The 15,157-nt window shown below is 34.3% G+C and overlaps 1 protein-coding gene across 2 annotated transcripts in view; it reads right to left on the reverse strand.

The window, feature by feature from the left end:
* The window catches only part of LOC148956290 (ribosomal oxygenase 2-like), a 58,822-nt gene that overhangs the window by 35,569 nt on the left and 8,096 nt on the right, over positions 1-15,157 (reverse strand). For both annotated transcript variants that reach the window (XM_089102670.1, XM_089102590.1), the window contains exons 3-4: positions 9,612-9,799; positions 1,050-1,217 (exon numbers count right to left, since the gene is read on the reverse strand). In XM_089102670.1, the coding sequence (XP_088958796.1) occupies positions 1,050-1,217; positions 9,612-9,799 (356 nt within the window). The remainder of the gene's footprint in view (positions 1-1,049; positions 1,218-9,611; positions 9,800-15,157) is intronic.

Below are 15,157 nucleotides of genomic sequence, written 5' to 3' on the forward strand. Positions count from 1 at the left end.
ATCTTACAGGATTGATAGATGGCAGTGCGCATTTCACTTTCAATTGGGCAAATGAAAGTCACCTATCCATAAACTGCGAATAATCCAAGGTCAAGTTAGTTAAACTAGCTTTAAAAAATATTCAATTTTCAAAAACATTATCAATCATTTTGGAGCATTAGCTATAATCTATCGAGATCTCCCTTATTAATATATAAAGTTAAGATTCAATTCGTGGTTTGGCACTAAAATCAAAAAATTCATAAGACTAGAGCCAACCAAATACTATGACGGTTCAATTATTATCCCTTTTCAAAATTTTGACAGAGTCAAATTTAGCTCTTTCAAAATTCTAAGTGAGAAAATTTCAAAGATGTTAAATATAAACTTCGTTTCAAGTAACTGAAAAATCATATGAAAAATAAAGACGAGGATTTAAAATTCAAGATTTTTTTTGTCTTACACAGACAAAGGACACGAAAGTCACACATATATTTAAACCTAAATGTGAATTATTTTCCAAACAATAAGAAAGTTTAGGTAGTAAATAATTTCAGCTTTCATACAAAATTTAAACTTGTACTTAAGTTTGGAGAATATCCGTAAAACAAAAAATAAGACTTTTAATAACAATTAGAAACAATTTAGTGAGAATTTCGAGACTCCGCCAAACTAATAATATTTATTTGCAAAAGATCAACATGGCAATGCGGTGTTTTATCTGCAAAAAAAAAAAATCCTGAAGACTTTAATATTATTGGTTTTAATGATATATACTCAATAAAGGAAAAAAATTAAATGCAGCTTTTCAAACATATACACTATGTACACATATACACCATATAAACATATACACCAAAAATAAACATCTTTCAGCAGACCTATTAAGATGTTTTTCTTTTCGTGTAAATATGACGATAAGGCAGCCCTTCGTCAGATGAATGGTACGCTGTAATCTAAAAGTTGTTGCATCTATGAAGTCGATAGTTTTTACAACTGAACCACTCTATTATGTTTCTAAATTTATAATTCTAGATTCATATCCACTATTTTTGTTTAAAAGAACTTACTGATGCTGATAGGTGCTGATGGTTATATGAGTGGAGAATTGGTTTCCTTCATTTGCACAGGCTTGATGAATTGTCCCACGTGGGAAATACAGAAAATCTCCAGGCCGAAGGGTAAAATCTTCAATAGGGTCCCCTAAGCTTTCTGGATCAAGATTAGCAACATAGTCTCTGAAAATGAAAAAAAAGAAAAAAAAACTTAGGCTGGTTTATCATAACAAAGCAAACTAAAATGGACCTTTGAGGACAGTTCAATATTCAAATAAAAATATAAAGAGCGAATCACTATCTGGAGAAATGTGACTTATATACTAGAAAATCATGCCATACTCTAAAATTTGGAAGAAGATTTAACAGAACAGGGGTGAAAGAACCATTTAATAGTTAATAGACCAAATTCTGAAACCGGATTTAATCGTCCATAAAGGCGCTCCAAATTCGGGTACAAAGGTACCCAAATTAGGAAGGGGATTAGTACTTATGCTGTGTTCATCTGTACAGAATTTGACAATATCCTTTAAAGATTTTTATGCTATTTTGGCTGAATACTTTACAGGACAAGTCATAGGGAAAATATTAAATGTTTTAAGGGCCTTTGGCCTTCTGAAAAAAAAGCAAAAAAAAAAAAAAAAATCAAGTTGAAAATAGTGACAAAATCGTTGAGAGTTTGTCAAAATCCGATGTGTGTAGACTTAACTTTCATTTCCTCATATGAATATAATACTATAACGGACGGAAACTCAGACAAAAAAAAACAAACAAAAAAACACTGTAAGTAAAGAACAACATTAAAACATAAACGATACAAAACTTGGGTCGAGGCGTATTGTTTATTTTGGTCAATACTATAGCGTTGCTTTTAGTAAAGAGCGATAAGGGCTCTTTACGGATGTGTTCCACCCAAACACATCCGATCAAATTTTTTTGATAGTCATTTTATCCAAACTAGTCAAAAGATTAAATAAATGTGCCTCCATGGTTGACACCCCCCCCCCCTCACGCAACCCTCGGTGCAAAGGATGTAAGTTATGCAAGTTGCTCATCGTTAACATACAAGACTTTTATTAAGAAAAGAAGGCATGTTTGATCCTGGGTCTCCCAAAAAGGATTAAAGTATAAAGGCGACAGTTTAAGGAAATGTTGAGAGGGATGCCTCCCCCCTTCGGGAAATTTGAATTTCCCAAAGGGGGGAGTTTTCCTGGCAGAAAACGTCAGCTCCCACAAAACTTATACTATTTATGAGAAGGCCAATTACCCAACTAGATCCACTCTTCTTTAAGAGTTGCAACATGTTTCTTTCATGAATCAAAATCTCGGTAAAGATTAAAATTAAACTTAAGCGCAAAAATAAACGTTCCTATTAAATCTATACAATAGTTAAATCCTTACTTTCCTATTTGACTATCTAACAGAGAACGATTATTTTCGTTCTAATCCCGAGATTGCTAAAGGAACGTATAGTATATAATAGCGTATTATAATACTGGACCAGAATAAAAAAAGGAAAGGCAAAATAAAACTTTTTTTTAAAAACTTGATCATCAAAAATATTCATTCTAACACTTTTTTGTATTTTTGAGGTAGATGATAAAAGATTTTTTTGTAATTTGGCAATGGGTGATCGGATTTTTAGTATTATAATAATATTAGTTACATTTTAGAATGACAAATTAGCCTTTAAACTTATCAATTCAATGATTGATAATATCAAAGACCGTGTTTGTATTTTTTTTCGCAAACAAATTTGTCAGGCTGTCTGAGGAGGAAAACAATAGAGCGGCTCTTTTAAGTTCGCAAAATCCAAAGGCTATTAATGTTTTCGGTTCATTAATGATATTAATCATATTTGACACTGACGTGTTAACATGAAAATGTATCAATATTGTAATTGATAGTCCTAACTTATTTTATTTACACGAGGGAGGGGCAAATATATGTATATGAAATCGATCAGTTAAACTTGAAGAAATGACCCATATTAACTCCAATACAAAGATATCTGGTATATTAGTACATGAGGTGAATACCACCTAATTGTATTCAACTGTCATAAAATAATCAAAATCTGGGTAAAGACTTTGTGCATCTCTTTCCAAATAAAAAGAATATTTTAAAGGTCAAATTAGAAATGGAAATAAATTACAAAAGTAATATCAAGTTTTGGTATAAAATTCAACATTTTTTCCCGCGTCGAATGGTACCCAAAGCATTTGCGTTGCATTTTCTTTCTAGGCAAATTTATCAACTTTTGCAACTTTTTATTTTATCTAACTTATTTTATTTAAAACAGGGAGAGGCGAATATATGTATATGAGACCGAGCGAAAGTTAAACTTGAAGAAAATGACCACATTAACTCCAAAATAAAGACCTCAAATCCTCCTTAAAATGGACAATATTAATTCTATTGGTGAATACCCCAAATTATATTTAACTGTCATACAGAGGAAACCATCTATTTCTTAAACGACTCGGAAAGATATCAGGCAGCGGAATAGCGCTGCCTGAAAGAGCGAAGTGAACACAATGTATTTTTTTCCATTAAGGCACTTTGCTTGAAAGAAGTTGTCATAGAAACTTCGGAAGGGGCTCATTCAATTGGAAATTGAAGGTTCTAGTGCACTATTTTAGGATCAAACGTTATTGGAGGGAAACCAGGCCCCCTCAAACGCACCTTCTCCCCCCTAAGACATCCGATCAAAATTTTAAGACAGTCATATTGTTCAGCATAGTTTAAAGGTCGGAAAACTATGTCTCTGAGGTTGACCAGCACCCCCCCCCCGCAGCCCTTGGGACAAGGGTTGTAAGTTATGCAATGCGTCCAGTGTTTAAATAATATTTGTTATCTGGAAAGGGGGGGGGGCATGTTTGACCTATTGTGTCCAATAAGGCCAAGACCATTCAGGTAAAGCTTTCAGGGAATGTTGAACTAAATCTAAACACAATATGTGCCTGCAGGTTGGTAAAAGGGCCTATCTTAGGAATGACTTAGAACTTTAGGGGAAGGATGTGGGGATGATCAATTTACCAAAAGGAAAAAATGTGCTCGCTACTACAACTACTACTACTACTATTATTACTGCTACTACTCCCAACCACAACCACTACTACTATTGCTCTTACAACAGCTATTTCTAAGTTGATTACTAAGGATGAGGATATTAAGATGAAAATCGCAGGAAATTTTGAGAGGGAAGTTGAACAAAATGAAAACACACTATATGCATACTGGTTGTCAAAAGGGCACATCAGCAATATCTTAGGAAAGGCTTAATGGATTAAGTTGAAACTTCCAGGTCATGACGAGAGGGATTTTCAACTGACCAAGAAGCAATATGTGCATACTACTACTACTTTTATAGCTACTACTACTACTACTGCTATTATGACTTCTACTAGCACTAAGGCTAAGGGTATGAGTGTGAAAATTTCAGGGTATATTGATGGAAAAGTTTAGCTAAATGCTTAGGGTATAAATTGGAACTTCCAGGAATTGATGCAGGGGATGCTCAATTGACGAAAAGGCAACATATGCAAACTATTAAATCTACTACAACAACTACTACTACTACTGACACTTCTACTACTACAGCTCCTGCTTCTATTTTGACTTCTATTGTTCAGAAGACGTTAAACTAAATCAAAACACACTTTGTCCTTGTTGGTTGTGAAAAAGACGCACCAGCAATGTCCCAGGAACTGTTTAGGGTATTAAGTTGGAACTTTCAGCATCTGTTGAGTAGAATGTTGAAAAAAATAAAAGGTGTTATACGCATACTGCTACTAGAACTACAACTACTACTACAGTTATTGCTACTACTGAAGCTAAGGATTTAAGGTGAAGTTTTCACGGAATGTTTAGGGGGATGATGAACTGAATTAAAACAGAGTAGGAGTATGTAAATTGTCAAAATGATGTACTAGTAATATCTCAGTAACAACTTATAGCATTAAGTTAAATCTTTCAGGTTGCGTTGAGGCGGATTTTGAACTAACCAAAGGCACTACGTGCATGTTGTCACTATTATTAAAAAATTTACTACTGCAACGAGCACAAATTTTACTGAGGCTAAGCGTATGAAGGTGAAATTTCCAGAAAATATTTAGGGGGATGTTGAACTAAATCAGAACATACTCTTGGCATGCAGGTTGTCAAAAGAGTGTATCAGCAATATCCCAAGAAGGGCGTAGGGCAGTGGTTCTCAAACTGTGGTACTCGTACCCCTTAGGGTTGCGCAAAAGTTTTTAGGGGGTATGCGGCTGCTATAGTATATAGTTTAGCTATAGTTTACTTAGTATCGGCAACTGAGAAGGGGTACCTAAAATGTTTTGTAGGTAAAAGGGGTACAGTGTCTAAATAAGTTTGAGAACCACTGGTCTAGGGTATTAAGTTGACACATTCAGGGCATGTTAAGGGGGATGTTGAACTAAACAAAAGGCACTATATGCATGCTACTATTACTTCTACTACAAATGGTATTACTACTGCTACTACTAAGCTACTACAACAATTAATACTACTGCTACTACGGCTACTATTACTAGCAGTACTACTGAAGCTAAGGATATTACGATGAAACTTTAGAGGGAATGTTGAGGAGAGTCTTAAACCAAATTGTATTACATTATGCCGATTCAGGTTATTAAAACGGCGTAACAGCTATATCCCAGGAACAGCTTATCTTACTAAGTTGAAGCTTTAAGTACATGCTGGGTGAAATATTGAAACAACCAAAAGGTACTATATGCATACAACTACTGCTGCTTTTACTACCACTGTTAATACTACTTCTAAGGCTGAGAATAATAAGGAGAAAATTTCAACAAATGCTGAGGGGGTGTTGAATTAAGTTGAAACACACTATGTGTATGCAGGTTGTCCAAAAGGTACATCAACAGTATCTCAAGGAAGGCTTAGAGTATTAGGTTGAAATTTTCAGGGCATTTTAAGGGGGTATGTTGAACTAATAAAAATACACTATGTACATACTGTTAATACAGGTAGCAGTAATATTACTACTGCTACTGCTAGTAGTGCTACTGTTGATGGTATTAATATGGAACTTTCAAGGACTGTTGAGTGGGACGTTGGGCTAAATCAAAACAAACTTTATACATGCGGGTTACCAAAAGGGTGCATCAGCAATACCTCAGAAATAGTTTAAAGTACTAAGTTGGAACTATCGGGGCATGAGGAGGGGGCGATGAACTAGACCAACAGGCACAATGTGAATAATATTGCTGCTTCTACTACTAATGCTATTACTGTTATCACTAATACTACTCCCAATGCTCCTACTTTTACTTTTGCTACTATCGCTACTACTATTGCTAATGCTAAGGGTGTTAGAAAAACTTCCAGGGAATGGCGAGGGTGGTGATAGATTCAATCAAAACACGCTATGTACATGTGGGTTGTTAAAGGGGTGCATTAGCAATATCCCAGCAACGCCTTAGGGTACACAGTTAAAACTTCCAAGGTTACCGATATTACTGCCATTTTTGGTGCTACTTCTACTGCTACTATCAATGATAATACTTTACTATATAGAACTAGTTTAAGTGTATCCAGGTTGTCAATAAGACGTCTCAGCAATATCTCAAGAACGAACGAGGGCATCAATTTGAAACTTTCAAGGCTATTACTATTACTACATATGCTCTTACTATTAAACTATATCGAAAGGGTGTAAGTGCATCCAGGTTGTCAAAATAGCCTAGATACAATGTATTAGAAACAGAATATGGTATCAAGTTTTATTTTTCAGAGAGAGTTGAGAAACTAAATCAAAATATACTATAAATATCCAAATTTCAAAAGGGCATATATTATTAGAAAATGTTTAAAATTTTGTCTAGTATGTAAATAGTAAGCCAAAATAAGGATTATTATACAGAAAATCCGAAAATATTTTAAATATTCTTTTCTTAATCAATGAAAAAAACTATGTCAATTATTAAGAACATAAATTAATTTTAAAGAAACTTTTTTCCACAAAAGAAGTTTTTCAAAGAAAAGTAAAGTGCTAATTCAACTAAAGATGAGCAGAATAAGAGTTAAATAATTTTCCAAGGATAAAACTACCATATATCACCATCAATAAATGAATGAAACCCAAAAAAACCCCAGAAATTACAATAAATAACCGAGTCAAACTCAAAACAAGCAGAAACTAAGAGGAATAGGGCCGACGTCCCTCATGCCTTCTCAAGATCAGAACCTGATTTGCACTTTACTGAAAACAAAATATATTTTAAAGGTTTTCTATTTTTTTTTACTTCAATAAATATTATTAAAACATTCAGGAATGAATATCAGTCTATCAATCCACGGTCAGTTTTTTTTTTCGTTTTTTTTGCAGTAGTCTTGGTTATGGTGGTGATTTTTTTTTCTTTTTTTCGATATTATAAGAAATAAAAACACATAGCTAAAAATAAGGATTGTTTTCAGTAAAGTGCAAATTACGTTCTGGTCTTCAGAAGGCATGGGGTGAGGGCGTCAACACACATTTTAGTTTCTGCTCGTTTTGAATTTGACTCGGTTATTTATTGTAATTTCTGGTTGTTTTGGGTTTCATTTATTGATGTTGATCTATAGTAGTTTTACACTGGGAAAAATTATTTAACTCTATTTCGGCTCATCTTTGGTTTGACGTAGCTCTTTACTTTTCTTTGAAACATTTCTTTAGTGGAAAAAGTTAAAAAAAATTAATACATGTATAACGAGCATAAAAAAAACAACGTATTTTAACCATTGAACGCACAAGAAACAGAGTGTAAAACGGAATTGTGAGACCAGGCAAGTCTCAGGAGACATAGTTTGTCTGAAAGCAGAGCTGTTGGCTGTAAAACTAATGGGGCCGTACAGCTGGACGTGACAAAAAACTGCATCCCCAACTGACTACGCGAAAAAATTTCTAACCTGGACAAATGACTAAAAACGCCCAACACAAAGTCTCATTGGAAGGCAGCCAAAGATTCCTACTCCAAAATTCTTGTCACATCAAATTGATCTAGGCTATTCAGCGTTTTTGGTTTTTAGTTATGATTTTATTTTAGTACATTTTAATTTTAATACTTAGTGGATATTTTAAAAATTTGAAATTTAAACAAGGCTTATGATGATGTGGTAAACGTCTCGTTGAAATTACTAAAAATTTAATTGTAATTAAATAATTGTTCATTTTAACAAATAAATTAAATCAAGCAACATCTTATTATGTTTTAATATTTTTGTTGTTATTGTTTGTTTTTATTGTCATTGAATCATCTTTCTTTTCAATTTTATACTAAAGTGTTTGGTTCTGTTGTTGTCATTTATAAAACCCTGAGGCATTTATTATAAGCAGTACAGAATTAGAACACGGTCTCCCAGCTTTTGCACTTGCCAAGAAGGCCAATTGGAAGCGGAGGTTTGATCCCTAGAGTTTAAAAAGTACCTTCTCAATTGTATTAAGAAAAAAGTGAGTCTTGGAAAATTGCAGAAATTACTTTTTCTTGTGTGAATCAGGGTATAGAGGGTATGCATTTGCTTTGGGGGGTGTTGAAGGGACACCAGAGTAGATCAGACACCATTTGTATATATATAAATCACTTCACTGAGCAAAGCTCAGTCCCAGGTGCTTACATAACCATACTGCAAATTTCATAATGTAACCAACAAAAACTTATAAATTTTAATTTTTTCACCAGCACAGTACCAGCAAAACACAAACACAAAATGGACAAAACAAAACACAATATGGGCATGTTTCTTCACATATGAACAACTTTTCTTGTTAGAGAAGACAGCTGTTACACTCAAGATCTACAGAATTTACCTTTAGTAAACAAGAGAGAGAAAAAATATTTTGAGTACCTTAAATTACCTTAAATCGCACTTGCTAGCGATATGGACGAAACCAGCACACGCCAGTTAGTGATGATGGGGCTGCGGGACATCTGCTCCATCCCATTGAGTGAGCCATGGTTTTGTCACCCAATCAAGTACGAATGGAAAAACAAAGTCAGGCAGAAATACAATAAAAAAAGTATGGGAATTCAAAAAAAAACAACAACATTTTGTGAATTTCCTTTGTGCCTGAACGTTCTTGAGTAAGGTTGACTCTTGGCATTTATAAAACAAAAAGAGAGAGAAACAAACAAAACAGCAGTCTTGTCGATAAAAATTTTAACAGACGAGAATATAGGATATCATGGGAACAAATTCGACTTAAAAAATGACGCAGGTTATTTTTCTAGATGGCTAATTAACAATATTGTGAACCAAATTGTGGAACATCTAGTAGCATTCAATTTGGTTGCTGAACAATAAATTTTCTAGTTTTTAGTCATCATACCAAGTTATTTGCTTTGGAAACAATTTCACCAAGGAACAACCTTGGTAACACAATCTTGGTTTTCATGCTGAGAGATTTTTTTCATGTCTTTGTTAAGTAATTTAAACCATTATCATTTAAACCATAATCATCTTCAATGAAGCAATGATCACTCATTTTTTTTAATCCTTATTTGAGGCACAGCACGGCAGCATACATGCAAATGGTTGAAAATATAATGAACAAACCTCGCCAGCTCAACCTGGGGCTTATAAAGCTTCCAATGCTTTGAACCTTCTAGCTGAAGAATAAAAACCTCGACGTCATCGTAATGAGGAGCGAGTCCCTGGGTGCCAGGTGGTGTAATATAAACGTTTGATCCAACTAAGCATCCAAAATAACTTTCAAGATGCTCTAACAAACGCCATAGTAAGTCCTGGAAAAAGATGGCGGTAGTTGAATTCAGAAAAGATAGTAGCTTTTAACTTGAAAAAAGTTTACAAAATGGGGGAGGGGCGCTTTTTTCAGCTTCCGTCACAATAGAACAGAGCAGAAAAAGTCTGGCATTGACTTTAAAGATAAAGCAAGTACAAACAAAATATGAGCACGACAATCACTACATCTTAGCGACCTGGAGGGCAAGTAAAGGGGATAAGAAAACACAAAAATCACTAAAATATTAAAAATTAAACCAAATGTAAACAAAAACTACAAATGTTAGTAATGAAATTGACAAACTCAAGAATGAGAATTAGAGAAATTCAGTAGGATCTGAAAATAGAAAGTTTAGAATTCGAAAATTTATAAGATGGATGGAATAATTGAAAGAAAACAGTTTTTGAAGCAACAGAAGATGTCTTAGGGAGGAAAGTTAGAAACACAGCTAGGAAAATTATCAATGGAAACACTTAAAGCTTGGCAGAAGAGAGAAGGGGTTTGCAGAAAGAGTTCCTGAGTGACAGATCACATGGGAAAAAGAGAAAAGTATTGGAAGTAGAGAAGGCATTCAAGTATGAATTCAGGAGATATATGACATGTTAACCAAGGATAAAACTGTCGAGGATCTGAAGAATGCAGCATGACGGCATAATAGTAAGATACTGTATTGGTATATTAAGACTTTTTTTAGGGAGGGAGTGGGGAATATATTTTTTAAAGTCTAGAGGGAGGGGGAGAGCAAATTTGCCAGTTTTTCAAATTTTCAAAGAAAATTCAAAAAAGCCTCCGCCAAGTGACACCACTGGATATTATAAATGCAGTTTTTAAGTTGAGAACAATGCGATTTAAGAAAAAAAGAGGCTGCCTCGGTCCCTTTTTTACTCTTACAGATTAATAGTTGAGACCACTATCGTTACTAGCCAAAATGTTTGGGGGGGGGGGGGAAGGAGCAAGAGATTTTACCGACTGACTGGCCATTTCTACCGAATGTTTTTTGTCAATATAATTTGTATAACGTCCGTTTCGAATACAATACATAAAATCACTGCATGAGTCGGTAAAACCGCTGCATTTACCAACCGAGATTTAGATTTCAGTACATATCACGTCACTTTTTTAATACTGATTATTTAACCATATAGAAAGTCGTGGTGTCATCTGTAAAATCATGTCAGGAGTCGGTAAAACTACTGTGTTTACCAATCAAGATCAAAATTTATGCAGAAAAAATGTCAGTATTGTCGTGGTCTTTATTGAACCGAACAAAGAATTTTAGCGGCGTCAGAAAAATTTACCGATTTTTTTTTTACCGAGTGACCAAAATATTGGGGGGGAGGGGTCCCCCTTCCCACTCAAACGTGGCGGTCTTGGTTGAGACGTGTCTGAATTATCAGACCCTTTTAGCCTTAACTTTTATAGATTATAAAGAGGTATATGATCCATCTGATAAAATAAGCTTTATTGGTCCTGTCTGGTTACGGAATACCAGATAAGTCCACTGAAATAATTAATGCTCAGTACTAGAATCACACTATTGCACTTAAGGTCAGAAGTAATGTAAGAATTCAGTTTAATTTGGAATCAAGAGTTAAGCAGGGTTCTGTTCTATCCCCGCTTATACAAATTATTTTGATGAAATTGGTCCTAATGGACACTGCGAAGGCTAAGAGAGAACATGACTCAAACGGAAAGGTAAAACTTTCTGCATTTAGTTTATGCAAGTGATTTGATTGTCCCAAGTAAAAACAGATAGCAAATGAATAGTTTTTTGATGTTTTGAGAGCTAAATAATGTTCATAAGATTATGTCACTTAGACTAGGATTAAATGAGGGTGAAGCGGCAATGGTAGGTAACGAGAAAATTGAGTAAGGGGATAGCTTCACCTACCTGGGTAGTATTATTAGTAAAGATGGTGGATGCAATCAAGATATAAAAAGTAGAATAACCAAGGCGCAGGATGATTTTTAACAGTTGAAAAAAGTTTGGAAGAATAGGAAGATAAGACTGGGAACTAATATTACAAAATTAGAAGCCACGATAAGGACAATGGTCAAGCTTGGTTCTGAAAGACGGGCACTTAGACTGAGACAGTTATGTTAAATGATGTCCAGAAGAATTGTGTAAGGGTAGTCTTGGGCGATCGCTTGACCAAACAACAAGCTGTACAAAAAATGTTGTTCGATCCCACTTGTTAGGGCTATAATGACAAAAAGGTTAAGATGGCTGGGTCACATTTTCGGATAAAGGATGACAGATCGCCAAAGACTGTCCTTCTTGGCCATCTACGAAAATCAGGCCGTCTCCGACTAAAGTTTGAAATGGTCATAAGAAAGGATTTGGAGGAAACTGAAAGTTCAAGGAAGGGGCAAAAGGAGCACTGAAAGCATTGAATAGCATTGGGGCGGAGAAGGAGCGTCCGAAGAAATGTTCGCCTAAGGCGAAAAGGCATTACAGTGAGTTTTTAGCAGTAGTAGTATTCCAGAGATGAGTGTTTTCTCCTCTTTGGAATCTGGTATACCGATTTTTTATTTATTTGTTTAATAATGTTATATAATTTATTCAGTTATCCCTAACTTATATGCGATATGCTCTCTGTTAAGGTTATTTGCAATGTTATAGTTATTTATTGGTAAATATATTATATATATTATATATTAATAAATATATTAATATATTCACTGGTTGTTTAATTAGCTTTCATGGTCAAGAGGAAAAAGCAAAGGAGAATTTGTATCTACATGTTTTTTTGGTATTTGTAACAATACAGTCAATACCTAATTACAAGTTTCAAGGATATTGCTGGACTCACCTTTAGATTAAGTATTTTCAATTTTTCTTATTGAAATTCTCCTATTTCACGACGTAAAAATTAAAAGTTCAAGTTCCTCCTTTTAGATTTTGGGTTAATTCCCTGCAGGATGGTAATTTATAATTTAGCTCATTGAGTTTAGGAAAAGAAAGAAATTGGGAATTAGAGAAAAAAGATTATGAAATGTAGACCGAAATTTAAAAGAATCTAAATTGCTGTTGACTGTTCTGTCAAAAACAGCTGATCTTAAATAAAGATCGCATTAATATAGATCGCAGATAATTTAGATCGCAGCTCTAAATATAGGCTACCCCTGAGCCATAGTAAACAGAAGCCTAAATGAAGTGTTAAATATAGAGGAGCCCTGGGCCATAGTAAACAGAAGTCTAAATGATATTTTAAATGTAGGCTAAAAAATTCCTAAGTTTATAGCACTTCCAAATTTGCATAGTTTTGAAGTCTGAATAACAGAAACAGGCATAAGAACCTTTGATTGATTTAAGCGAAAAAAATTGCTGAAAAGGGATGCAACACCAATGGATTTAATACTGTCACATTTAGCATAGCTGAGAACTTTGTGACAGAGATTTCAGCAACATATACAAAAAGCAATATTTTCCTTAAGAAGAATGAACCCATAACTTGCCTTTATTTTATTCCCAATACTTTATTGCATTTCAAATGTATGTGCATCAATTGAGTCATGAGACTTGGCTTTAGATTGATGAGATTCCAAAAAAATCTGAGATTTGGAGGGCCTTTGAAAGTCCGGTTGTCCTAAACGTATTTTGGAGACTCAAAAGCAAGTTAAAAGGTTCAGTCTGAGCAAAGAGGAGTCAACACAACTCAATATACTCACACGACTTGAACCCAGTGAAACTCTACCCAAAGATAATTCAACCCAACTCTCTATAATTAAACTTTAGTTTTGTCTTTCAATATATTTAAATATGCTTTCCATTTTCACTGTATCTCAGAATATCCTCATAAATAGATCTAAGGATCCCTAGATAAGACATCCTTGTATCACTCTGTCACTAAATTCCCCTATATTACTTTGCGACAAAGTTTGGCTAACATAATATTGATTTTTTTACTTTTGTAAAGACCTTGATTTTTTTTTGTAAATATTACTACAACAATGCATGCCAGTAGTGGTACTTAGGCCTATATAAAAATATTTCTTTTTTCTTAATACGTCTAAGTTTTGTGCTTGGGACTTGTCTATGACTATGCTCATGTTTTCTTAAGACTGTTTTCCTTATTATTTTTTTTTCTGATTGTTTGGGTTAGTGCATTAAACACATTTTAAACAGAAGTTCTACACTTTCAAAAGCTTTTTTAGATTCTTTATTTTCAGTTTTTATTGAGTAGGGGGTAAGGGCGCATCCAGCATTTTGGTTGGGAGGAGGGGGAGGGGGGTATTATATTTTTCAAAAACTTATTTATACGGATTTATGTTACTTTTTTACGAATCAGAAATATTTAGGAGGGGGGGTTAAAACTCGGTAACACTTACCCTGGTTACAGCTTTTCTAGAGGGCTTAGTACTAAAGTGTAAAATTCAGTGCCTCTCAACTTTTCCGCGACCCGTTGTAATTAATTCAATTCTATTTTAAGATCATCTGTAGTTTTCCTCAATGGGTCCAGGAAGTCTTTTTCCGTCTAAGCTTCTTTTGAAGGTCTCTCAAAAGTTCAGTGTCTACTACTGTAAACTAAATTTTTAAATTAAACCTCGTTTTTACGTCTTTAGTCTCTTTTTTACTTCTCTCCATTTTTTTCTGCGCAAAATAAATGGTTTTCAACTTCTAAATGAACTCTCGTGCCTTAATTTCTTAGATTCCATTTTTTGTTTAAGCCTTGTCTTAAATTTCTTTATTGTTTCCTAGTTTTCTTTTCTTTTGTTTTAATATTAAATAGTTGGTCGCTAAGCGAAAATTGAATCTTAAATGGTAATTTTGTTTTTTCCCCTTTCAGTTCTCTTTATTTTACCACACAAAGAAATACTTCGTCATCATATGGGAATGGATTCCCCATATTAGGTTTTTCATATCAAACAGTTCGTGGTAACGAACTGTAAGTAAGGAGCGACCCGGCTCAGTGGTAACCGAAACTCTAGAAAACGGGTTTTTGATACCAATAGATACATCAAAAGAATCAGATTTTAATGCTGATTTTAAATATGTAACTTTCATCAAGTTTAGTGCTACCCATCAAAAGTTACGCGCCTGAGATAATTTGGCTGATTTTCAAAAAAGGGGGAAAGGCCCCCTAAAAGTTATAGAACCTTAATGAAAATAACACCATCATATTCAGTGTATCAGAGAACCCTACCGTAGAGGTTTCAAGCTCCTATCTACAAAAATGTGGAATTTTACATTTTTTGCCAGAAGAAAGATCACGGATGCGTGTTTATTTGTTGTTGTTTTTTCCCCAGGGGGGATCGTATCGACCCAGTGGTCCTAAAATATCGTGGGAGGGCTCATTGGAACGAAAATTAAAAGTTTTAGTTCCCTTTTTAAGTGACCAAAAAAAATGGAGGGCAA

This window comes from Artemia sp. Qi Xiang Cuo, chromosome 1 (assembly GCF_049724085.1).
Source record: "Artemia sp. Qi Xiang Cuo chromosome 1, ASM4972408v1, whole genome shotgun sequence".
In the NCBI taxonomy this organism is placed as follows: Eukaryota; Metazoa; Arthropoda; class Branchiopoda; order Anostraca; family Artemiidae; genus Artemia; species Artemia sp. Qi Xiang Cuo.